The sequence below is a fragment of the Tachyglossus aculeatus genome, chromosome 2, assembly GCF_015852505.1.
Source record: "Tachyglossus aculeatus isolate mTacAcu1 chromosome 2, mTacAcu1.pri, whole genome shotgun sequence".
Classification (NCBI taxonomy): Eukaryota; Metazoa; Chordata; class Mammalia; order Monotremata; family Tachyglossidae; genus Tachyglossus; species Tachyglossus aculeatus.
This window is the reverse complement of record NC_052067.1, coordinates 65,893,985-65,912,046: the sequence shown is the minus strand read 5'-3', so window position 1 is coordinate 65,912,046 and position 18,062 is coordinate 65,893,985. Positions and strand designations below refer to the sequence as shown.

The following is an 18,062-nucleotide window of genomic DNA, read 5'->3' as shown; positions in this document are numbered from 1 at the left end:
TCATGGAACTGCTCTTTCTCTGTGTAGAAAACATGAATTTGCTACATTCTTCATCTGTAACTGAATAAATGATTCTGGGTTATTTTAATTTAAAGTGGGCTTTCTGATCTAGTTTCAGATTCCAGATGTTCTTGTGAGAAACCTGACTCCAGGTTCCAATATCTTGGCTTAAGATGCAGTTTTCAGGATGCAATTGTGTCCTTAAGTCTGAGGATGGCCTGGAATAGGACCAGAACCCAGTTCCCCTGAAAAGCTCAGTTCCCCATTCAAGAGAAAGATAGATCAAAAGACCCAAGATAGAGAACTAGGTTTCTGTGGGAAGTGTTCTCATCTTTGGAAAAGACAAAATGTAAGACTCCATTAGACCTCCAGCTTTGTTACAGATGAAGTACATAAGAAGCCACAAGATCCAAGCCGAAGGAAAATCTAGTTGTCTGCCTAAACCCTAGGGCTAGGTCTCCTGGCATTCCAGGCTGGGGACAAGAACATGACCAAACCCAAAGATCCAGTGAATGCCAAGTGGATTCGAGCCTTTCCACAGGGAATTGAATTCACATTCAGTGGGGCATTCTGGGCCTGGTATGAGCCTGATAACAAATTCTAGACTGTAAGCTCCTCTAGACTGTAAAGTCACTGCGGGCAGGGAGTGTGTCTGTTTGCTGTTGTATTGTACTCTCCCAAGTGCTCAGAACAGTGCTCCACACGCAGTAAGAGCTCAATGAATCCAATTGAATGAATGAAAGAATTCCGATACTCACAAAGATTTTTTGAGTAATGCTTCATTCATTCCTTACTGATGCCCTCTTAAGTGAAGAATGCTTTTTCTGTCACCCTCCAGAATGCCCAACCAGATCCCGTTGAACTCCACAAGCAGCAAGAGGCCCAGAGGAAAGCACTGGCCAGAAGGCGAGCTAAGGAGCAGCTTCAACCAAGAACTCCTGAGCCTGTGGAGGGGAGAAAGCATGTGGATGTGCAGACTGGTATCACTTCTCATTTATCTCATAAAGGTTTTACGTGGCCTGGAATTCAGTGTCCAACTAGTTTGGTCTATGGGATAGCCGTGCAATAATAATGGTGGTATTTGTTTAGCGTTTACTATGTGCCAGGCACTGTACTAAATGCTGGGGGGCGGGGGGGATACAAGCAAATCAGGTTGGACACAGCCCATGTCCCATGTAGAGCTCACAGCCTCAATCCCCATTTTCTGGATGGGATAACTGAGGCACAGAGAGGTGAAGGGACTTGCCCAAGGTCACTCAGCAGACAAGTGGTGGAGCCAGGATTAGAACCCATGACCTTCTGACTCCCAGGCCCATGCAGCGTGGCTCAGTGGAAAGAGCACGGGCTTTGGAGTCTGAGGTCATGGGTTCAAATCCTGGCTCCACCAACTGTCAGCTGTGTGACTTTGGGCAAGGCACTTAACTTCTCTGGGCCTCAGTTACCTCATCTGTAAAATGGAGATTAAGACTGTGAGCCCCCTGTGGTATAACCTGATCACCTTGTAACCTCCCCAGCGCTTAGAACAGTGCTTTGCACATAGTAAGCACTTAATAAATGCCATTATTATTATTATTATTTATCCACTATGCCATGCTGCCTCTCCATACCATTCACAGTCCTGATCAAGTTTCATTGTCAGTTGGTCTGTTGAACCCTCTCCAGAGCTTAGTACTGTGCTCTGAGCTCAGTAAGCAGCCAATCCATGAATCCATGGTATTTAATAATCGCTTACTATGGGCAGAACACTGTAGTAAGCGCTTGGGAGAGTACCAGATGACAGAGGTGCTAGACATGGTCCCTTCCCACAATGAGCTGACAGTCTAGAGGGGGAGACAGACATTAATTAATATAGATAAATAAATTATGGATATGTGCATAAGTGCTGTGGGCCAGAGGGATGGTTGAAGAAATCAATCAATGGTATTGACTGAGCACTTACTATGTGTAGAGCACTCTACTAAGTGCTTAATAAGGGTGCAAATCCAAGTGCAAGAGCAACACAGAAGGGAGCGGGAGAAGAGGAGATGAGGGCTTAGACAGGGAAGGCCCCTAGGGAGAGATGTACTTTTAATAAGGTTTTGAATGTAGGGAGAGTGATCATCTTTTCGATATGAAGAAGGAGGGCACTCTAAGTCAGAGGCAGAATGTGGGCAAGAGGTCAGTGGCGAGATAGATGAGGTTAAGGTACACTGAGCAGGTTAGCATTAGAGGAGCAAAATGTATGGGCTGGATTATAGTAGGAAATCAGCCAGATAAAGTAAGGGAGGGTAAGGTGATTGAGTGCTTTAAAACCAATGGTAAGGAGTATCTGTTTGATGCGGAGGTGGATGGGCAACTGCTGGAGGTTCTTGAGGAGTGGGGAAACATGGACTGACTAGGCAGAAGGGTTAAGAATGGAAAAGAGTGGGGAGAGACAGGAGGCAGGGAATCCAGCAAGGAGGTCGATACAGTAATCAAGGCAGGATAGGATAAATGCTTGTATTAACGTGGTAACAGTTTGGATGGAGAGGAATGGGCAGATTTTAGCGAGGCTACGAAGGTTTAACTGACAGTATTTGGTGACAGATTGAATATATGGTTGAATGAGAGAGATGAGTCGAGGATAATGACGAGGTTACGGGCTTGTGAGACAGGGAGGATAGTGCTGCTGTCTACAGTGCTAGGAAAGTCACGTGGAGGAAAGGGTTTGGGTGGGAAGATAAGAAGTTATATTTTGGACATGTTAAGTTTGAGGTATAGGTGAGACATCCAAGTAGAGGTGTCCTGAAGGCAGGAGAAATTGTGGGACTGCAAAGGAGAGAAATTAGTACAGTGCTAAGCACTTAGAACAGTGCTCTGCACACAGTAAGCGCTCAATAAATACGATTGAATGAATGAATCAGAACTGAAGACGTAGATTTTGGAATCACCCACAAAGAGATGGTAGTTGAAGCCATGGGAGCGAGTGAGGTCTCCAAGGGAGTGGGGAGAATAGAACAGGACCCAGAACTGAGCTTTGAGGGACTTTCACTTTTAGGGAGTGGAAGGCAGAGGAGGAGCCCGTGAAAGAGACTGAGAAGGAGCAGCCAAAAGGATAGGAGGAGAGCCAGGAGAGGACAGTGTCATCGAAGCCAAGATTGGATAATGTTTCCAGGAGAAGAGGGTGGTCCACAGTCTCGAAGGCTGCCAAGAGGTCAAGGAGGTTGAAGAAGGAGAAGAGGCTGTTGGATTTGGAAAGAAGGAGACCATTGGTGACCTTTGAGAGAACAGCTTCTGTGGAGTGAGGGATGTGGAAGCCAGATTGAAGGGGGTCAAGGAGAGAATTGGAGGAGGAGAAGTGGAGACAATGGGTGTAGACAACTCGCTCAAGGAGTTTGGAGAAGAATGGTAGGAGGGATATGGGGTAATAACTGGAGGGAACCGGGGGTCAAGGGAGGGTTTTTTTTAGGACAAGGGAGACATTAGCATGTTTGAAAGTATAAGACAAGAAGCAACTGGGGAGTGAACCATTAAAGATGATGGCCAGGGAGTGAAGAAGAAAGGGGGCAAATGCTTTGAAAAGGTGCACCAGGATGGGGTCAACGCAGGATGGGGTCAGAGGCACAGGTGGAGGGGGGAGGGTTTCAAAAGAAGCAGGAGATCTCTTGAGTGGTAGGGTTTGAGGAGGGAGTTAAAAGTCTTAAACAGTTGGTGAGGGCAATCAGCCTGGAAGTCAGTAAGGATGGAGAGATAATTTTGCGAGGCAGAGGACAGGGCTTTGCTAAGGTAGGCAAGAATGAACTTGTAGGGGATGAGTTTGGCCTGATATCTGGATTTCCACCGGTCTGCAGTTTGTGCACAGGGGCAAAGGAAGGCAGACTGAGAGTTTAGTGATATGAGATCGGCAAAGGGACAGGGGAGCGAGCGAGCAGAGTTCAGTAGAGAGTGTTTGTTGAGGGTGCCAATTTGATCATCAATGGAAAGTAGTTTGGGTATGAAAACTAAATGGGGCATGATGAGTTGAGACAATTGGATGGGGTCAAAAGATCGGAGGTCTCTGTAGGGAAACAGGAGAGATTGGGGGGGCAGGTGAGGAGGTTGTGGTCAGAAAGAGGAATTTCAGAGATGGTGGGGGTAGATATTGCACAGTGACTAGAGATGAAGAGATTGAGTGTAGGTCCAAGTTGGTGAGTTAGTGATCTGGGGTGGAGCAGAAGGTCAGTGGAGTTGAGAAGTGATAGAAAACGGGCAGCGGAAGGGTCATCAGGAACATATGTGTGGATATTGAAGTCCCTGAGGAGCAATGTAGGGTTGGAGAAAGAGGGAAGGAATGTGAGAAAGGGATTAAAATGGTTCAAAAAGTTGAAGGTGGGCCTGAGGGGGCAGTAGATAATAATAATGATGGCATTTATTAAGTGTTTACTATGTGCAAAGCACTGTTCTAAACACTGGGAATGTTACAAGGTGATCAAGTTGTCCCACGGGGGGCTAACAGTCTTAACCCCATTTTACAGATGAGGTAACTGAGGCCCAGAGAAGTTAAGTGACTTGCCCAAAGTCACACAGCTGACAACTGCTGGAGCCAGGATTTGAATCCATGACCTCTGACTCTAAAGCCCACGCTCTTTCCACTGAGCCATGTTGCTTCTCATGACCATGACTAATATCTGGAGTGGAGGTGGATAATATGGGCTTCAAAGGAAGGGAAAGAGAGGGTTGGGGGAGTTGTAACGATGCGAAAGCCGCATTAGGGCGCCAGAAGGAGTGAGTCTGTGGGATTTCATTCACTCATTCCTTCAATCATATTTATTGAGCACTTACTGTGTGCAAAGCACTGTACTAAGTGCTTGGGAGAGTACAATGTAACAATCAACAGTCACATTTCTTGCCCACAGAGAGCTAGGAGAAGATGAGGGCCCCTCTAGAGAGAACAGCAGGGAAGACAGTGGCAACTGTAGAGAGCCAGGTTTCAGTAACGGAGTCAGACATTAATATAAATAATTTATAATGCCATTGACTGATGGAGGGAAAGGATGTAATTCCATAGGTTAGTATAGTGGTTTCTTAACCTAGGAGTCTGAAGTTCTGGTCACTTATTTAGTCATTGGAACCATGCACCAGATTGGTAGTCTCAAAACAAAATTCTGCCTTCAGATGTCTTCAGATAGTTATGTTCATTTGAGAGAGAGGAAGGTGGGGAGAGAGCGAGAGAGAGCAAGAGATGTGGCACTGTTTGTATATTTGTAATAGGGAAGAATTTAAGTCAATTGCAGATAATTTTTTTAATGACATTTGTTAAGTGCTTACTATGTGCCAGTCACTGTACTAAGCCCTGGGGTAGATACAAGATAATCAGGAATCAGATTGAACAGAGTCCATGTCCCATGTGGGGCTCACAATCTTAATCCCTATTTAACAGATGAGGTAACTAATTCACTGAGAAGTTGACTTGCCCAAGGTCACAAAGCAGACAAGTGGCAAAACAAGGATTAGAACCCAGGTCCACCGACTCCCAGGCCCATTCTCTTTCCACTAGGCAATACTGCTTCTCATAATTTCAAACGATCTTATCCAAGATGTCAGGCTTTTCTTTCTCTCAAGGCCTTTGTTCTTGTGTTTTAAGAGCTCTAATAGACAGCTATTAGGCCAGCTCTGTCTTTCCCGAATGTGGTCTTAGATGGAACAGTTACTCACATTCATTCTTGAAGCGTTTTTTCATTCATGTTTTAAAGCAGCACGGCGTAGTAGAGCATGGGCTTGGGAGTCAGGAGGTCTTGGGTTCTAATCCCGACTCTGCCATTTGTCACCTGTGTGGCCTTGGACAAGTCAATTCACTTCACTGTACATCAGTTACCTCATCTGTAAAATGGAGATTGAGACTGTGAGCCCCACGTGGGAACTCGATTTGCTTGGATCCACCCCAGAGCTTAGCACAGTGCCTGGCGCATAGTAAACACTTAACAAATACCACAATTGTTGTTATTATTATTATTCTTTCAACGGCCATATTGTGATTTCAGACAACTCACTCGACCCCAGAGTGGTTCCAGTTTCAACCATTATGTATGCTTGCTCTGGTTTCCTAGAGTTATACCTTGAAGAGCTCAGTGATCACGTAGTAGAAGTCGACATGGAGTGTCAAACCGATGCTTTTCTGGACCGACCACCCACACCCCTCTTCATCCCAGCTAAAACCGGCAAAGACGTAGCCACCCAAATTGAGGAAGGAGAGGTACTGTTAAGGATTTCATTCCTCCAGAGACTTTCTCTTGCTCCCTATGTGTTACTGTGTGATTAAACACTCCATAAACTGAACAAGAAGTTCATTTGGATGTCTACCAAGCTCCCTACAGGATGTCATGTAATCAATCCTTCATTTTCCCCATTTTTTGTGTTCATTTATTTGATTTCTATTGATGTCTGTCTCCCTCTCTATACTGTAAACTCATTGTGGGCAGGGAATGTGCCTGTTTTTTGTTGTATTGTACTTTCCCAAGTGCTTAGTACAGTGCTCTGCACACAGTAAGCGCTCAATAAATGACTGAATGATTGAATTCAGCCTCTTCTTTTTCATCCTTTAGCTTTTTGACTTTGATATCGAAGTCAAGCCAATGCTAGAAGTTTTGGTGGGAAAAACCATTGAGCAGGCACTCCTGGAAGTAATGGAAGAAGAAGAGTTGGCCAACCTGCGAGCCCTTCAGTACAGCTATGAAGAACTGCGTAACGCAGAGCTGGCAGAAGTGCAGAGACTGGAAGAGCAGGAGAGACGTCACAAAGAAGAGAAGGTAGGGCGATATTTTCGTTCTTATTTCATGATGCCTAGAAGAGGTTATGAGGAAAATCACGTCTCAGGTCAGAGAGCCGAACTTAGGGGATTCCATGTGAAAACAGTGCAGGGTCGTTGTTTCCCACACCATTCCTCTGACCATTACTATTGATGGTGTCCAACCCGATTTGCATATACTCCCCCCAGCACTTAGTATAGTGCCTGGCAAATAGTACATGCTTAACAAATACCACAATTTTATTATTATTATTATATTTCTAGGCACTTACTATGTGTTCTAAGCACTGGGGTAGATTCAAGTTAATCAGGTCAGACTCAGTCCTTGTCCCACACGGGGCTCCAAGTCTATGTAGGAGGGAGACTAGGTAACGAATCCCCATTTTGCAGTTGAGGAAACTGAGGCCCAGAAGAAGTGAAGGGAGTTGCCTAAGGTCACACAGCAGACAAGAAGCAGATCCAGGACTAGAACCCAGGTCCTCTGACTCCCAGTCTCATGGTCTTTCCACCAAGCCGTTTGGCATAAAAGGGGCCTTTCTTCATTTGAATTAAAAGAAAGAGTAAGGCTTTCAGAGAATGAGAGTTGAGCTGAGCCCTTATTGGTTCACGATGGCTCACAATGTGTCTTTTCAGTAATCAACTTACTGACTCAGTATGGGCTGACTCCATGAACTCAGTGCCTCCTACAGCCATTGTGGAATGAAAATTTTGAAAGAGCTAATTTTTATTCAGTACTAATCATTTTCTAGTACTATTACTGTATTTCTTTAGTGCTTATTTATGTGCCAAGGACTTTGCTAAGATATGAGATTAGATCAGACAGTCTCTCACCCACTCAGTGCTCACAGCCTAAGAGGTAGAGAGAACAGGTATTTATCCTTACTTTACAGATGATGGAAGGAGGCACAGAGAGGTTATTTTTAATTCATCATGCTATTTGTTAACCACTTGCAGTGTGTCAAGCACTGCTGTACGTGCTAGGGTAAGTACAAGTTAATCAGGTCAGACAGACTCCCTATCCCACATGGGGCTGCTCAGAGTCTAAGTAGGAGGGAAAACAGGTATTGTCTTTCCAGTTTTTGGTTGAGGAAATTGAGACACAGAGAAGTTAAGTGACTTCCCCGAGGTCACACAGCAGGTAAATGACAGATGGGATTAGAATCCAGATCCTCTGATGCCCAGATAGGTGCTCTATCCTCTAGGCCACGCTGTTTCTTAGGTTAAGTGACTTGACCAAGGTCACACAGCAGGCCAGTGACAGAGCAGAGATTAGGACCGTGACTGACTCCCGAGTCCCATACTCTTTCCATTAGGCCATCCTACCTTCCAGTCAGTATTCCTAAATTTCCTAGGAAGGCAGAACACTACATTGAAAATCAATTAACGAGCATAATTCCCTCATCCCTAAACTATAACTTAGTTTATTTTTGGAAGCTCCAGAACCATATTCAGGATACTTGGTTCCATTCAGTAAGCTACCGGTTCAGGAGTACCCCAGTTTTAGGACTTTCAGGTATCAAAGGGACCTAACTTACAAGTCAGTCAGTCATATTTATTGAACACTTAACTGTGTGCAAAGCACTGTACTAAGCTCTTGGGAGAGTGCAATATAAAAATAAACACATTCTCTTCCCACAGTGAGTTTACAGTCTAGAGGGGGAGACAGACATCAATCTAAATAAATAAGGTACAGGTCTGTACATAAGTGCTATATAGCTGGTAGTGGGGATGAATAAAAGGATCAAGTCAGGGTGATGCAGAAGGGAGTAGGAGAAGAGGAAAGGGGGGCTTAATCGGGGAAGGCCTCTTGGAGGAGATGTACCTTCAATAAAGCTTTGAAGTGGGAGAGAGTACCGGCAGAATTTGACTCAGATTATTCTGATAATAGGTTAGTTGCACTAAATAGTAGCAATAATAGTTACTGTGGTAATTTTTATGCACTCATGTGCCAAGCACTGTTCTAAGTGCTGGTATAGATGCAAGATAATCAGGTCCCATAAGCGACTCACAGTCTAAGCATCTCTAATAATAGCAATATTACTAATAGTAGTGATTTAGAAGCATAATAGTCCTTGTAGCATTTATGCAATAATAATAATAATTGTGGTATTTATTAAGTTCTTACTATTTTCCAAGTATTGCATGAAGCACTAGGGTAAATACATGATAATGGGAAAGGCACAGTCCCTTTCCCATGTGGGGCTCACATTCCAAGTAGGAGGGAGAATGGGTATTGAATTCCCATTTAACATTTGAGGAAACTGAGGTACAGAGAAGTTAAGTGAGTTACCCAAGGTCATACAACAGCCAAGTGATAGAGCTGAGATTAGCATCCAGAAATACTGACCCCCAGGCCTGTGCTCCTTCCACTTTGCCACAATATCTTTTCACTCTGTTGCCTCCCCCTACCTGTAATTTATTTGAGAGACTCTTTTCTCTCTGTAGATTATAATCTCCCAGAGGGCAGGGATCATTTCTACCAACTCTTGTATCCTCTCAAGTGCTTAGTACTGTGTTCTGCACAGAGGAAACTCAGTAAGTACTATGAAGCGTTGATAATCTCCAGATTGTTGCCCATCCAGATTGTCTCAGCAGAGGGTAGATAATGTTAAAGCAGGAAGGCAGATGGAGCTAAAGAAAGCGTAAAGTAGGGCCTTGACACCGTGGGAATGGCTAGAATATTCAAGCTCTTGGGCTCCTATTGTGAGGACAAAGATATTATTTTGACTGCCTCTTCCTCATAGGTTACCTCAAAGACCCCAGAGCTGTTGAGCAGTGGGCAGTGTAGTGTAGTGGATAGAGCACGGGCCTGGGAATCAGAAGGTTGTGAGTTCTAATCCCAGCTCCTCCACTTGTCCGCTGTGTGGCTGTGGGCAAGTCACTTCACTTCTCTGGGCCTCCATTTCCTCCTCTGTAAAGTGGGGATCAAGACTGTGAGTCCCATGAGGGACAGGGACTGTGTCCAGCCCGATTTGCTCGTATCCACCCCAGTTCTTAGTACAGTGCCTGGCAAATAAGAAGCATATAACAAATACCATAATTATCGTTGTTATTCTTATCAGAACTCTCTGGAGCATGCTCATCTTCCTTGAAACTCTCCCCACCCCCAACTTCCCCTACTTGATTGGCTGAGAGGCTGGGGATGACAAGAAGGCAGCAAGGGAGAGGAAGGAAGGGGAGGTAGTGGAAATACTAGTGAGGAGATAGGAGATTTAGAGGAAAAACAGCCAGGCAAAGAGGAGAAACAGCATGGCCCAGTGGCTACAGCACAAGCCTGGGGGTCAGAAGGACGTGGGTTCTAATCCCGGCTCTGCCACTTGCCTGCTCTTTGACCCTGGGCAAGTCACTTAACTTCTCTGTGCCTCAGCTACCTCATCTGTAAAATGGAGAGCCTGTGTCCAAACTGATGTATTTGTATCTACCGCAGCACTTAGTACAGGGCCTGAAACATTGTAAGTGCTTAACAAATACCATTAAAATAAAAACAAAATGCATGCATCATGCTTGGAGTGGCATGCATTAAAAAAAGGAGGAAGTAGTTTGAACACAGGGAAGGAAGGGAGATTGGGCATGGGGAAATAAGGAGAAATGGAGATAGGGAAGGAGTGAAGAGGGTGGGTCAGGAGTGGTGGGAAGAGGAGAAAATAAGGAACAGGAAGGGATCAAAAGGAGAAATAGGGGAAAATCTGAGTGATAGAAAAAGGAAAAAAAAATGGTGATTTCCAGTCTCTGCTAGAAGTGTAGCTAATAAAGCTGATAAAACGAATACAACTCGAAAGATTCTTTCCATCCAAAATAAATAGCAATCCAGCACTGATGACCAATGACTGACCGGTAATACCATTTAAAAAAATTACAAGCAAGCCATAGCACCCTGCTTTTACCTTTACACAGACAGATGACAGTCACTTCAATTCATTCCTTTAAAAAAAAATAATAATAATGTTGGCATTTGTTAAGTGCTTATACTATGTGCCAAGCACTGTGCTAAGCACTGGGGAAGATACAAGGTATTCAGGTTGTCCCACATGGGGCTCACAGTCTTAATCCCCATTTGACAGATGAGGTAACTGAGGCCCAGAGAAGTTAAGTGACTTGCCCAAGGTCACACAGCTGACAAGTGGCGGCACTGGGATTAGAACCCATGACCTCTGAATCCCAAGCCTGGGCTCTTTCCACTAAGCCACGCTGCTTCTCTGGTATGTGTTAAGCGCTTACTATGTGTCAAATGCTGTTCTAAGCCCTGGGGTCAGTACAATTTTATCAGGTCAGACACAGTTCCTGTCCCACATGATTTAGGAGGGAGAACAGGTAACCCCATTCTTTGCCCCTTGCTTTGCCTAGAGAGAAGCAAGGCATGGTTAAAGGAGCAGAATCCATGACCATTATATGTCTCTACTGGCAGGAGCGTCGCAAAAATCAGCAGATGGAAGTGATGCTCAAACAGAACGAAACTTCGGAAAAAATCGCCGCTCGAGCTTTTGCTCATCGATACCTGGCTGACCTCCTTCCATCAGTCTTCGGCAATCTCAGGGACAGTGGCTTTTTTTACGATCCTGTGGAAAGAGGTTGGTCTTGCTAATCAGACTCTATAACACTAAAAAAGCATTTTTCTCATTGACAGTAATGTCATCAGGTCCACACATAGCACTGTTCTTATAAATGAAATCACCGAAATCTTTAGATGATTTTTAATATCACATGATATTGATTTTCCTACAGTCTCTGAGGAAGGAAAGTTCCGTGTAAATGCAAAATTCTATTTGACTCTTCGTAACTCATCTCCACTAGCAGTGTTTATTGAGTGCCTTCTGCATACAGAACTTCAATCAATTGGTTGCATTTATCGAGTGCTTACTGTGTGCACAGCACTGAATTAAGCGCCTGGGAGAGAACAGTATAACAGAGTTCGTAGGCACATCCCCTGCCCACAGGGAGCTTACAGTCTAGAAGGACCATTTGCCATCTACTGAAGACGGCATTTTTCAGTCTTTTTCTCCCTTTATCTTCACAAAAGGGGATCAGATATTAAAGTTATCACAGATTTACCCAATTATTCAATTCAAGGGGAAAATTCTAGTAATTCCTGCCTAATACATATTTATTAGATGCACAATGTCACGTGGATACTCAAAGAATACTTACTGGTGGTGGTGTTGATGATGGTGATGAGTATCTACTGTCAAGGATAACTCAGTTTGATTTACGCTAAAATAAATGGTCTGCCTGCTTGGAAATTACACTGTACAGTCAGAAGCAACCCAGGAAAAACCAGTATATATGACCTGATCTAAGTATAGACACAACACATTTTGCCTTTTTTTTTCTTTTTGAATTATTTTGTATGGCTCAGATCCTGGGGAGAGTAAAGCCATGTTAGACCATGAGCTCGTTGTGGGCTGGGATTGTCTTTCTTTATTACTGTATTGTACTTTACAAAATGCTTAGTACAGTGCTCTGCACACAGTAAGCACTCAATAAATATGATTGAATGAATGAGTCAGGTCATAGCGAGTGAGCTGATGAAACTATTCCAGGAGCTGGATGTGTCTTCTATAATAAGTCCAGGACTTCCAGCGATACGCTCAATAAATACAATTGACTGATCATGCTTGATAAATATGGTTGATTGATATAGGAAAGTAGTCGCCACAGCTGTTCTGATTTAGTAGCATTTGTTGTTTATTCTTACCATCTTTCATGCAGATATTGAATCAGGATTCCTTCCATGGTTGATGAATGAAGTTGAAAAAACCATGGAGTACCACATGGTGGGAAGAACAGTACTTGACAGTAAGCTGTTTTTTTTAACCCCCTTAAACAAAATACATAATTTTATTAAGGGTAGAGTTCTAAATGTACATAGAAAACAAAAAGAAAACTCTAGAGTAATATCATTAAATATCTCCATATCCCATCTATTTTGAAATAACCTTCAGACACTCAAGGGAAACAGACTTTCCCCGCTTCAGTATTGGTCTGAATTCTCCCTCTGCAGTGATCATAGCAACGTGGCATAGTGGATAGAGCGTGGGCCCAGGAGTCAGAGGGTCATGGGTTCTAATACCGGCTCTGCCACTTGTCTGTTGTGTGGCCTTGGGCAAATCGCTTAACTTCCCTCTGCCTCAGTTACCTCATCTGTAAAATGTGGATTAAGACTGTGAGCCCCCAGTGGGACATGGACTGTGTCCAACCCGATTTGCTTGTATCCACCTCAACACTTAGTGCAGTGCCTGGCACATAGTAAGTGCTTAACAAATACCATTATTATTATTATTATTATCATTAATGAATGGGTTCTCCAGTGGAGCAGGAGGAGAACAACGTCTCTCCCCCTTCCTCCTGCATTCTCTGCTCAAAGCAGTTCTAACTGAGAGATCTGCTGGCTGAACTTGGTTCAGGTGACTGATACCCACAAGGCAGTTTCTTATATGTGTTTCTCTGGACTATAGCATGCCTGAGTGGATAGAGTACTGGGCTGCGAGTCAGAAGGATCTGGGTTCTAATCCCAGTTCTACCACATCTCTGCTGTGAGTCCTTGGGCAAGTCACTTCACTTCTCCGTGCCTCGGTTCTCTCAACCGTAAAATGGGGGTTAAGGTTGTGAGCCCTATGTGGGGCAGGGACTCTGTTCAATCCGATTATCTTGTGTCTATCCCAGTGCTTAGAACAATGCCTGGTACATAGTAAGTGCTTAACAAATACCATTATTAGTGTTTCGTAGAGGGACACCAGAAGAGAAAAAAAGCGGGGTGTGGGGGAGATGATCGGGTTTCTCTAGGTTTCACCTTTTTAGGATCACATTTCCAAGAGGCCTTCCCTGATGACGCCCCCTTTTCCCTGGCTCCCTCCTCCTTGTGCGTCATCTATGCACTACCCAAGTGCTTAGTACAGTGCTCTGCACACAGTAAGCGCTCAATAAATATGATTGAATGAATGAAGTCAACCCACATATTCAATTCACCATTAAATCCTGTCGATCCCACCTTCACAACACAGCTAAAATATGTCCCTTCCTCTCCATCCAAGCTGCTAGCACGTTAATGCAACCACTTATCCTATCCCGCCTAGACTATTGCATCAACCTCCTTGCTGACCTCCCAACCTCCTGTCTCTCCCCATTCCAGTTCATACTTCACTCTGCTGCCCAGATCATTTCTGCAAAAACTTTCAGGCCATGTCACCCCCTTCCTCAAAAATCTTCAGTGGTTGCCCATCCACCTCCATATCCAACAAAAACTTCTCACCATTGGGTTTAAAGCACTCCATCACCTTGCACTCTCCTACCTTACTTTGCTTCTGTCCTTCTACAACCCAGCCCATTTATTTTGCTCCTCTAGTGCTAACCTTCTAATTATGCCTCAGTCTCTCCTGTCTCACCACCGACTCCTGGTACACATTCTGCCCCTGGCCTGGAATGCCTCCCTCCTCATATCTGACAGACAATTACTCTGCCCCACATCAAAGCCTTATTTAAGGCACATCTCCTCCATGAGGCCTTCCCAGACTAAGCCCACTTTTCCTCATCTCCCACTCCCTTCTTCATCGCCCTGACTTGCTCCCTTTGCTCTTCCCCTCCCTCACCAGCCCCACAGCACTTGTGTATATATCTGTAATTTTATTTATTTGTATTGATGTCTGTCTCCCCCCTCTCTAGACCGTAAGCTTGTTGTGAGCAGGGAATGTCATTGTTTAGTAGAAGTGCTTAGTATGGTGCTCTGCACCCAGTAAGCATTTAATAAATGATTGAATGATTGAATAAATGAATGAATAAATCTAATGCAGCCTCACGTATTGGAAGTGATTGGGACAAGGAGCAATGCAGATAGAAGAAAATCTAAATAGTCCAGAGAAAAAAGTTTGTATGGGTTTTAATATAGAGAATGGTTGACTTCAAAGACTTCACTTTCATTCATGCAATTCAACGTATTTATTGAGCGCTTACTGTGTGCAAAGCACTGTACTAACTGCTTGGGAGAGTTCAATATAACAATAAACAGACACATTCCCTGAGTGCTTACTGTGTACAAAGCACTGTACTAAGTGCGTAGGAGAGTACAATCTGGCAATAAACGGACATATTCCCTGCCCAAAACAAGCTGCAATGTAATGTAGGATAATGGTTCAAAGCTAACAGGAAGAGCACTGGTTTTCCTGGGAACACCATAGCTCTTAATATCCATGACACAACTACCAGAAATGGGTCAAACCCAACCTTACCATTTGCTGAACCACAAACTGGAGACATGGGTAAGCGGGAGTAAAATAAACAAGGTTATATAGAACTTTTAAATAAACAGATGAAAAAAGCAATTGAATGGGTGAAAAAAAGATAGCGAATCTACCTGAAATCATATAAATTATAGTGGATTATGAAATAACAGCATTGGATTTTTCAGGAGCAAATGTTTGTCTCTAGAGAACTTTGGAAGAAAATGTTTGCAAGTAAATGCTTTGTGATTGGGTTATCTAAAGGGATTAACTTTTGGATTAACTTTCTTTTTGGTCTGATATGTTTATATCCTTTGAAAAATGGCAGTTCAAAGAACTCACTGGAGGAAACGAAGCGATCCACATCATTAATTCTGAAGTTTAGAATATATTAAACAAATCTTTAAATCAGCTGATGCTCTGTGAAAAGCAAAAAAAAAAAATCATCATCATAAATGATATTTATTGAGTGCTTACTTTGTGCAAAACACTATACTAAGTGCTTGGGAGTGTCCAGTACAACAAAGTTGGCAGCCACCATTCTGTCCACAGCTTTTCTGCTTTAAAGTAACGACATTGAGTCTGTGTCTCATTTCAGTGTTGATTCGTGAGGTGGTTGAAAAGAGATTAGACATGTTTGAAAGTGGAAGATTACAAGAATCAACAGTATCCCAAGAAGGAGAGGACTCTCTGAAGAAAAGTTCAGATGACAAGTATTCTGAGGACACAAAAGAACCCGAAGAGGACATAGGATCCCTTGAAAAGTTGCCATCCACAGACAAGAAGGACTCCCTCAAGCAGAAGGAATCTCAGGAAGCAGTGGGGTCAACCGAGTCCTTAGAGAAAGAGGAATCCCAGGACCAGAGTGGATTATCAGAGAAGAGTGAATCTCTAGAGAAAGAAGAATCTGAGGAGCAGAAAGAACCTCAGGAGTTTTGAAGAAAAAAAAAAAGCCAACAGTCGAAAAATCAGGTAATGAAAAGTAAGGCCCCAGACAATGGAAATAGCATTCCAAAATGCTGAGCAATTCTTCACCTCTACTTTTACTGAATACTTTTTTATGAAACATAGTTTTATAGTTGAGAAATGAATGCTGCCAGCCGAATTTCTCTTCTCCAAAAGAGAATTCTTCAGGTTAATTCAAGGACAAGAGCTTCTGAATTTTTATTGACTAAAAGTCACAGGCATTTGCATACAGTTTTTCCAGATCATGATTTGCCCCTATAGACTGTGAGCTCATTGCGGGCAGGGAATGTTTCTACCATGCTCTGCACATAGTAAGCGCTCAATAAATGTGAATGATTGATTGACTTTTTTTTTTTTGAAGAATACTGTGGCTCCTGACTTTAAGTGCTTCATCTTGAATATAGGATTTTCCTTTCAAAATTAAATACTGTGACTCTAGGGAGGAATTTGTGAGACTTGTGACTCTCCAGACCTAAGTTGCCATTTTTTCTGTCCACCACAAAGCTGGTGTACTCCACTATAGTCAAAAATGATCATTTCTCATCCATATGTAAGCTCCTGATAGGCAGGGAATGTATCTACCAACTCTGTTGTATTTTTGTCTTCCAATTACTTAGTACAGTGCTCAATCAGTGCTATTTATTGAGTGCTTACTGTGTGCAGAGCACTGTACTATGTGCTTGGGAGAGAGTAGAGTATAATGGAGTTGGTAGACAGATTACCTATGATGAGCTTGTAGTCTAGAGGGAGAGACAGCCATTAATAAAAATAAATAACTTTTGGATATGTGCATAAGTTCTGTTGAGGCTGAGGGAGCGGTGAATAAATGGTGTAAATTCAAATTCAAGTGCAAGGACAATGTAGAATAGAGTGGGAGAAGATGAAATGAGGGCTTTGTCAGTGAAGACCACTGGGACATGTGCCTTCGGTAAGGCTTTGAAGGTGGGAGAGTGATCATCTGTTGGATTTGAAAAGAGAGGGCATTCCAGGCCAGAGGCAGGATGTAGGCGAGAGGTCATTGGCAAGATAGATGAGATTGACTTACAGTGAATAGGTTGGCATTAGACTGCTTAAGAAATACCATTGACTGATAGTAAGTTGACATGGGTTAAATCTAATCAGTGATGTTGTAGAACAGGTAGAAGCCAGGGATATACCAAGGCTATGTTCCCGTTAGCGAGGAATGGAAAATTCATTACACAGGATTATCAATCAGTCAGAAGTATGTATTGAGAACCCCCTGTGTGCCAAGCTCCAAAGCATGGAAAACTCTTCAGAGTGAAGTGTGTCTTAATGGCCTTACAGTTGTTGCACAGGATTATCAGTCAAAAGCAGGCTGAGTGCTGAGCATTTGGGAGAGAGAATAGGAATGCAAGATATGATCCCTGCCCTCAAGGAGCTAACAATTTTGCAAGGGAGACAGACTATAAAATAACAAGCAGAGAGGAGGAAGTAACCAAGAATAAAGATATGTACATAAGTGCTAGAGGCTGTATGAGTACCCAGGTGCTTAGGTGGTACATGCATTCATTCAATCATATTTATTGAGCACTTACTATTTGCAGAGCACTATACTAAGCACTTGGAAAGTACAATTCAGCAATAGAGACAATCCCAGAAATGCTGAAGTGGAAGTGGGGGAACATAAAGTGGGGAGATAATAAATTATTAATCGAAGGACTCCTGGAGGGAGATGTGATTTCACAGCAGTGTGGAAGATAGGGAGAGCAGTGTTCTGTCTGATTTAGGAAGGAGTTCTGGGCTGGTGGAAAGGGTGTGAGCCAGAGGTCAGTAGCGGGAGAGGCGAGAGTGGGGGCTCAGTGAGTAGGCTATCTTGAGAGGAATGAAGTATGTGATTTGGGGTATCATGGGAGAAGAAAAATGGTTGACTACCTTTGAAGCTGATGGTAAGGATTTTCTTCTGAATGAGGAAGAATGGGCAGCCATTTGAATAATAATAATAGTAATTGTAGCATTTGTTAAGCACTTACTATGCACCAGGCACTGTACTAAGCGCTGGGGTGGGGGACAAGCAAATCAGGTTGGACAGCCCCTGTCCTATGTGTGACTCACAGTCTAAATTCCCATTTTACAGATGAGGTAACTGGGGCACAGAGAACTAAAGTGACTTGCCCAAGGTTACA

General features: G+C 43.4%; 1 protein-coding gene across 1 annotated transcript in view; it reads left to right on the top strand.

Annotated features, from left to right (window-relative positions):
* The window catches only part of RSPH3 (radial spoke head 3), a 28,849-nt gene extending 12,895 nt beyond the window's left edge, over positions 1 to 15,954 (top strand). Inside the window, exons 3-8 of the mRNA XM_038740038.1 lie at positions 839 to 980; positions 6,045 to 6,190; positions 6,540 to 6,743; positions 11,148 to 11,310; positions 12,449 to 12,535; positions 15,551 to 15,954. Coding sequence (XP_038595966.1) covers positions 839 to 980; positions 6,045 to 6,190; positions 6,540 to 6,743; positions 11,148 to 11,310; positions 12,449 to 12,535; positions 15,551 to 15,891 — 1,083 coding nt within the window. The 3' untranslated portion in view covers positions 15,892 to 15,954. The remainder of the gene's footprint in view (positions 1 to 838; positions 981 to 6,044; positions 6,191 to 6,539; positions 6,744 to 11,147; positions 11,311 to 12,448; positions 12,536 to 15,550) is intronic.
* The last annotated feature ends 2,108 nt before the right edge of the window (positions 15,955 to 18,062 follow it).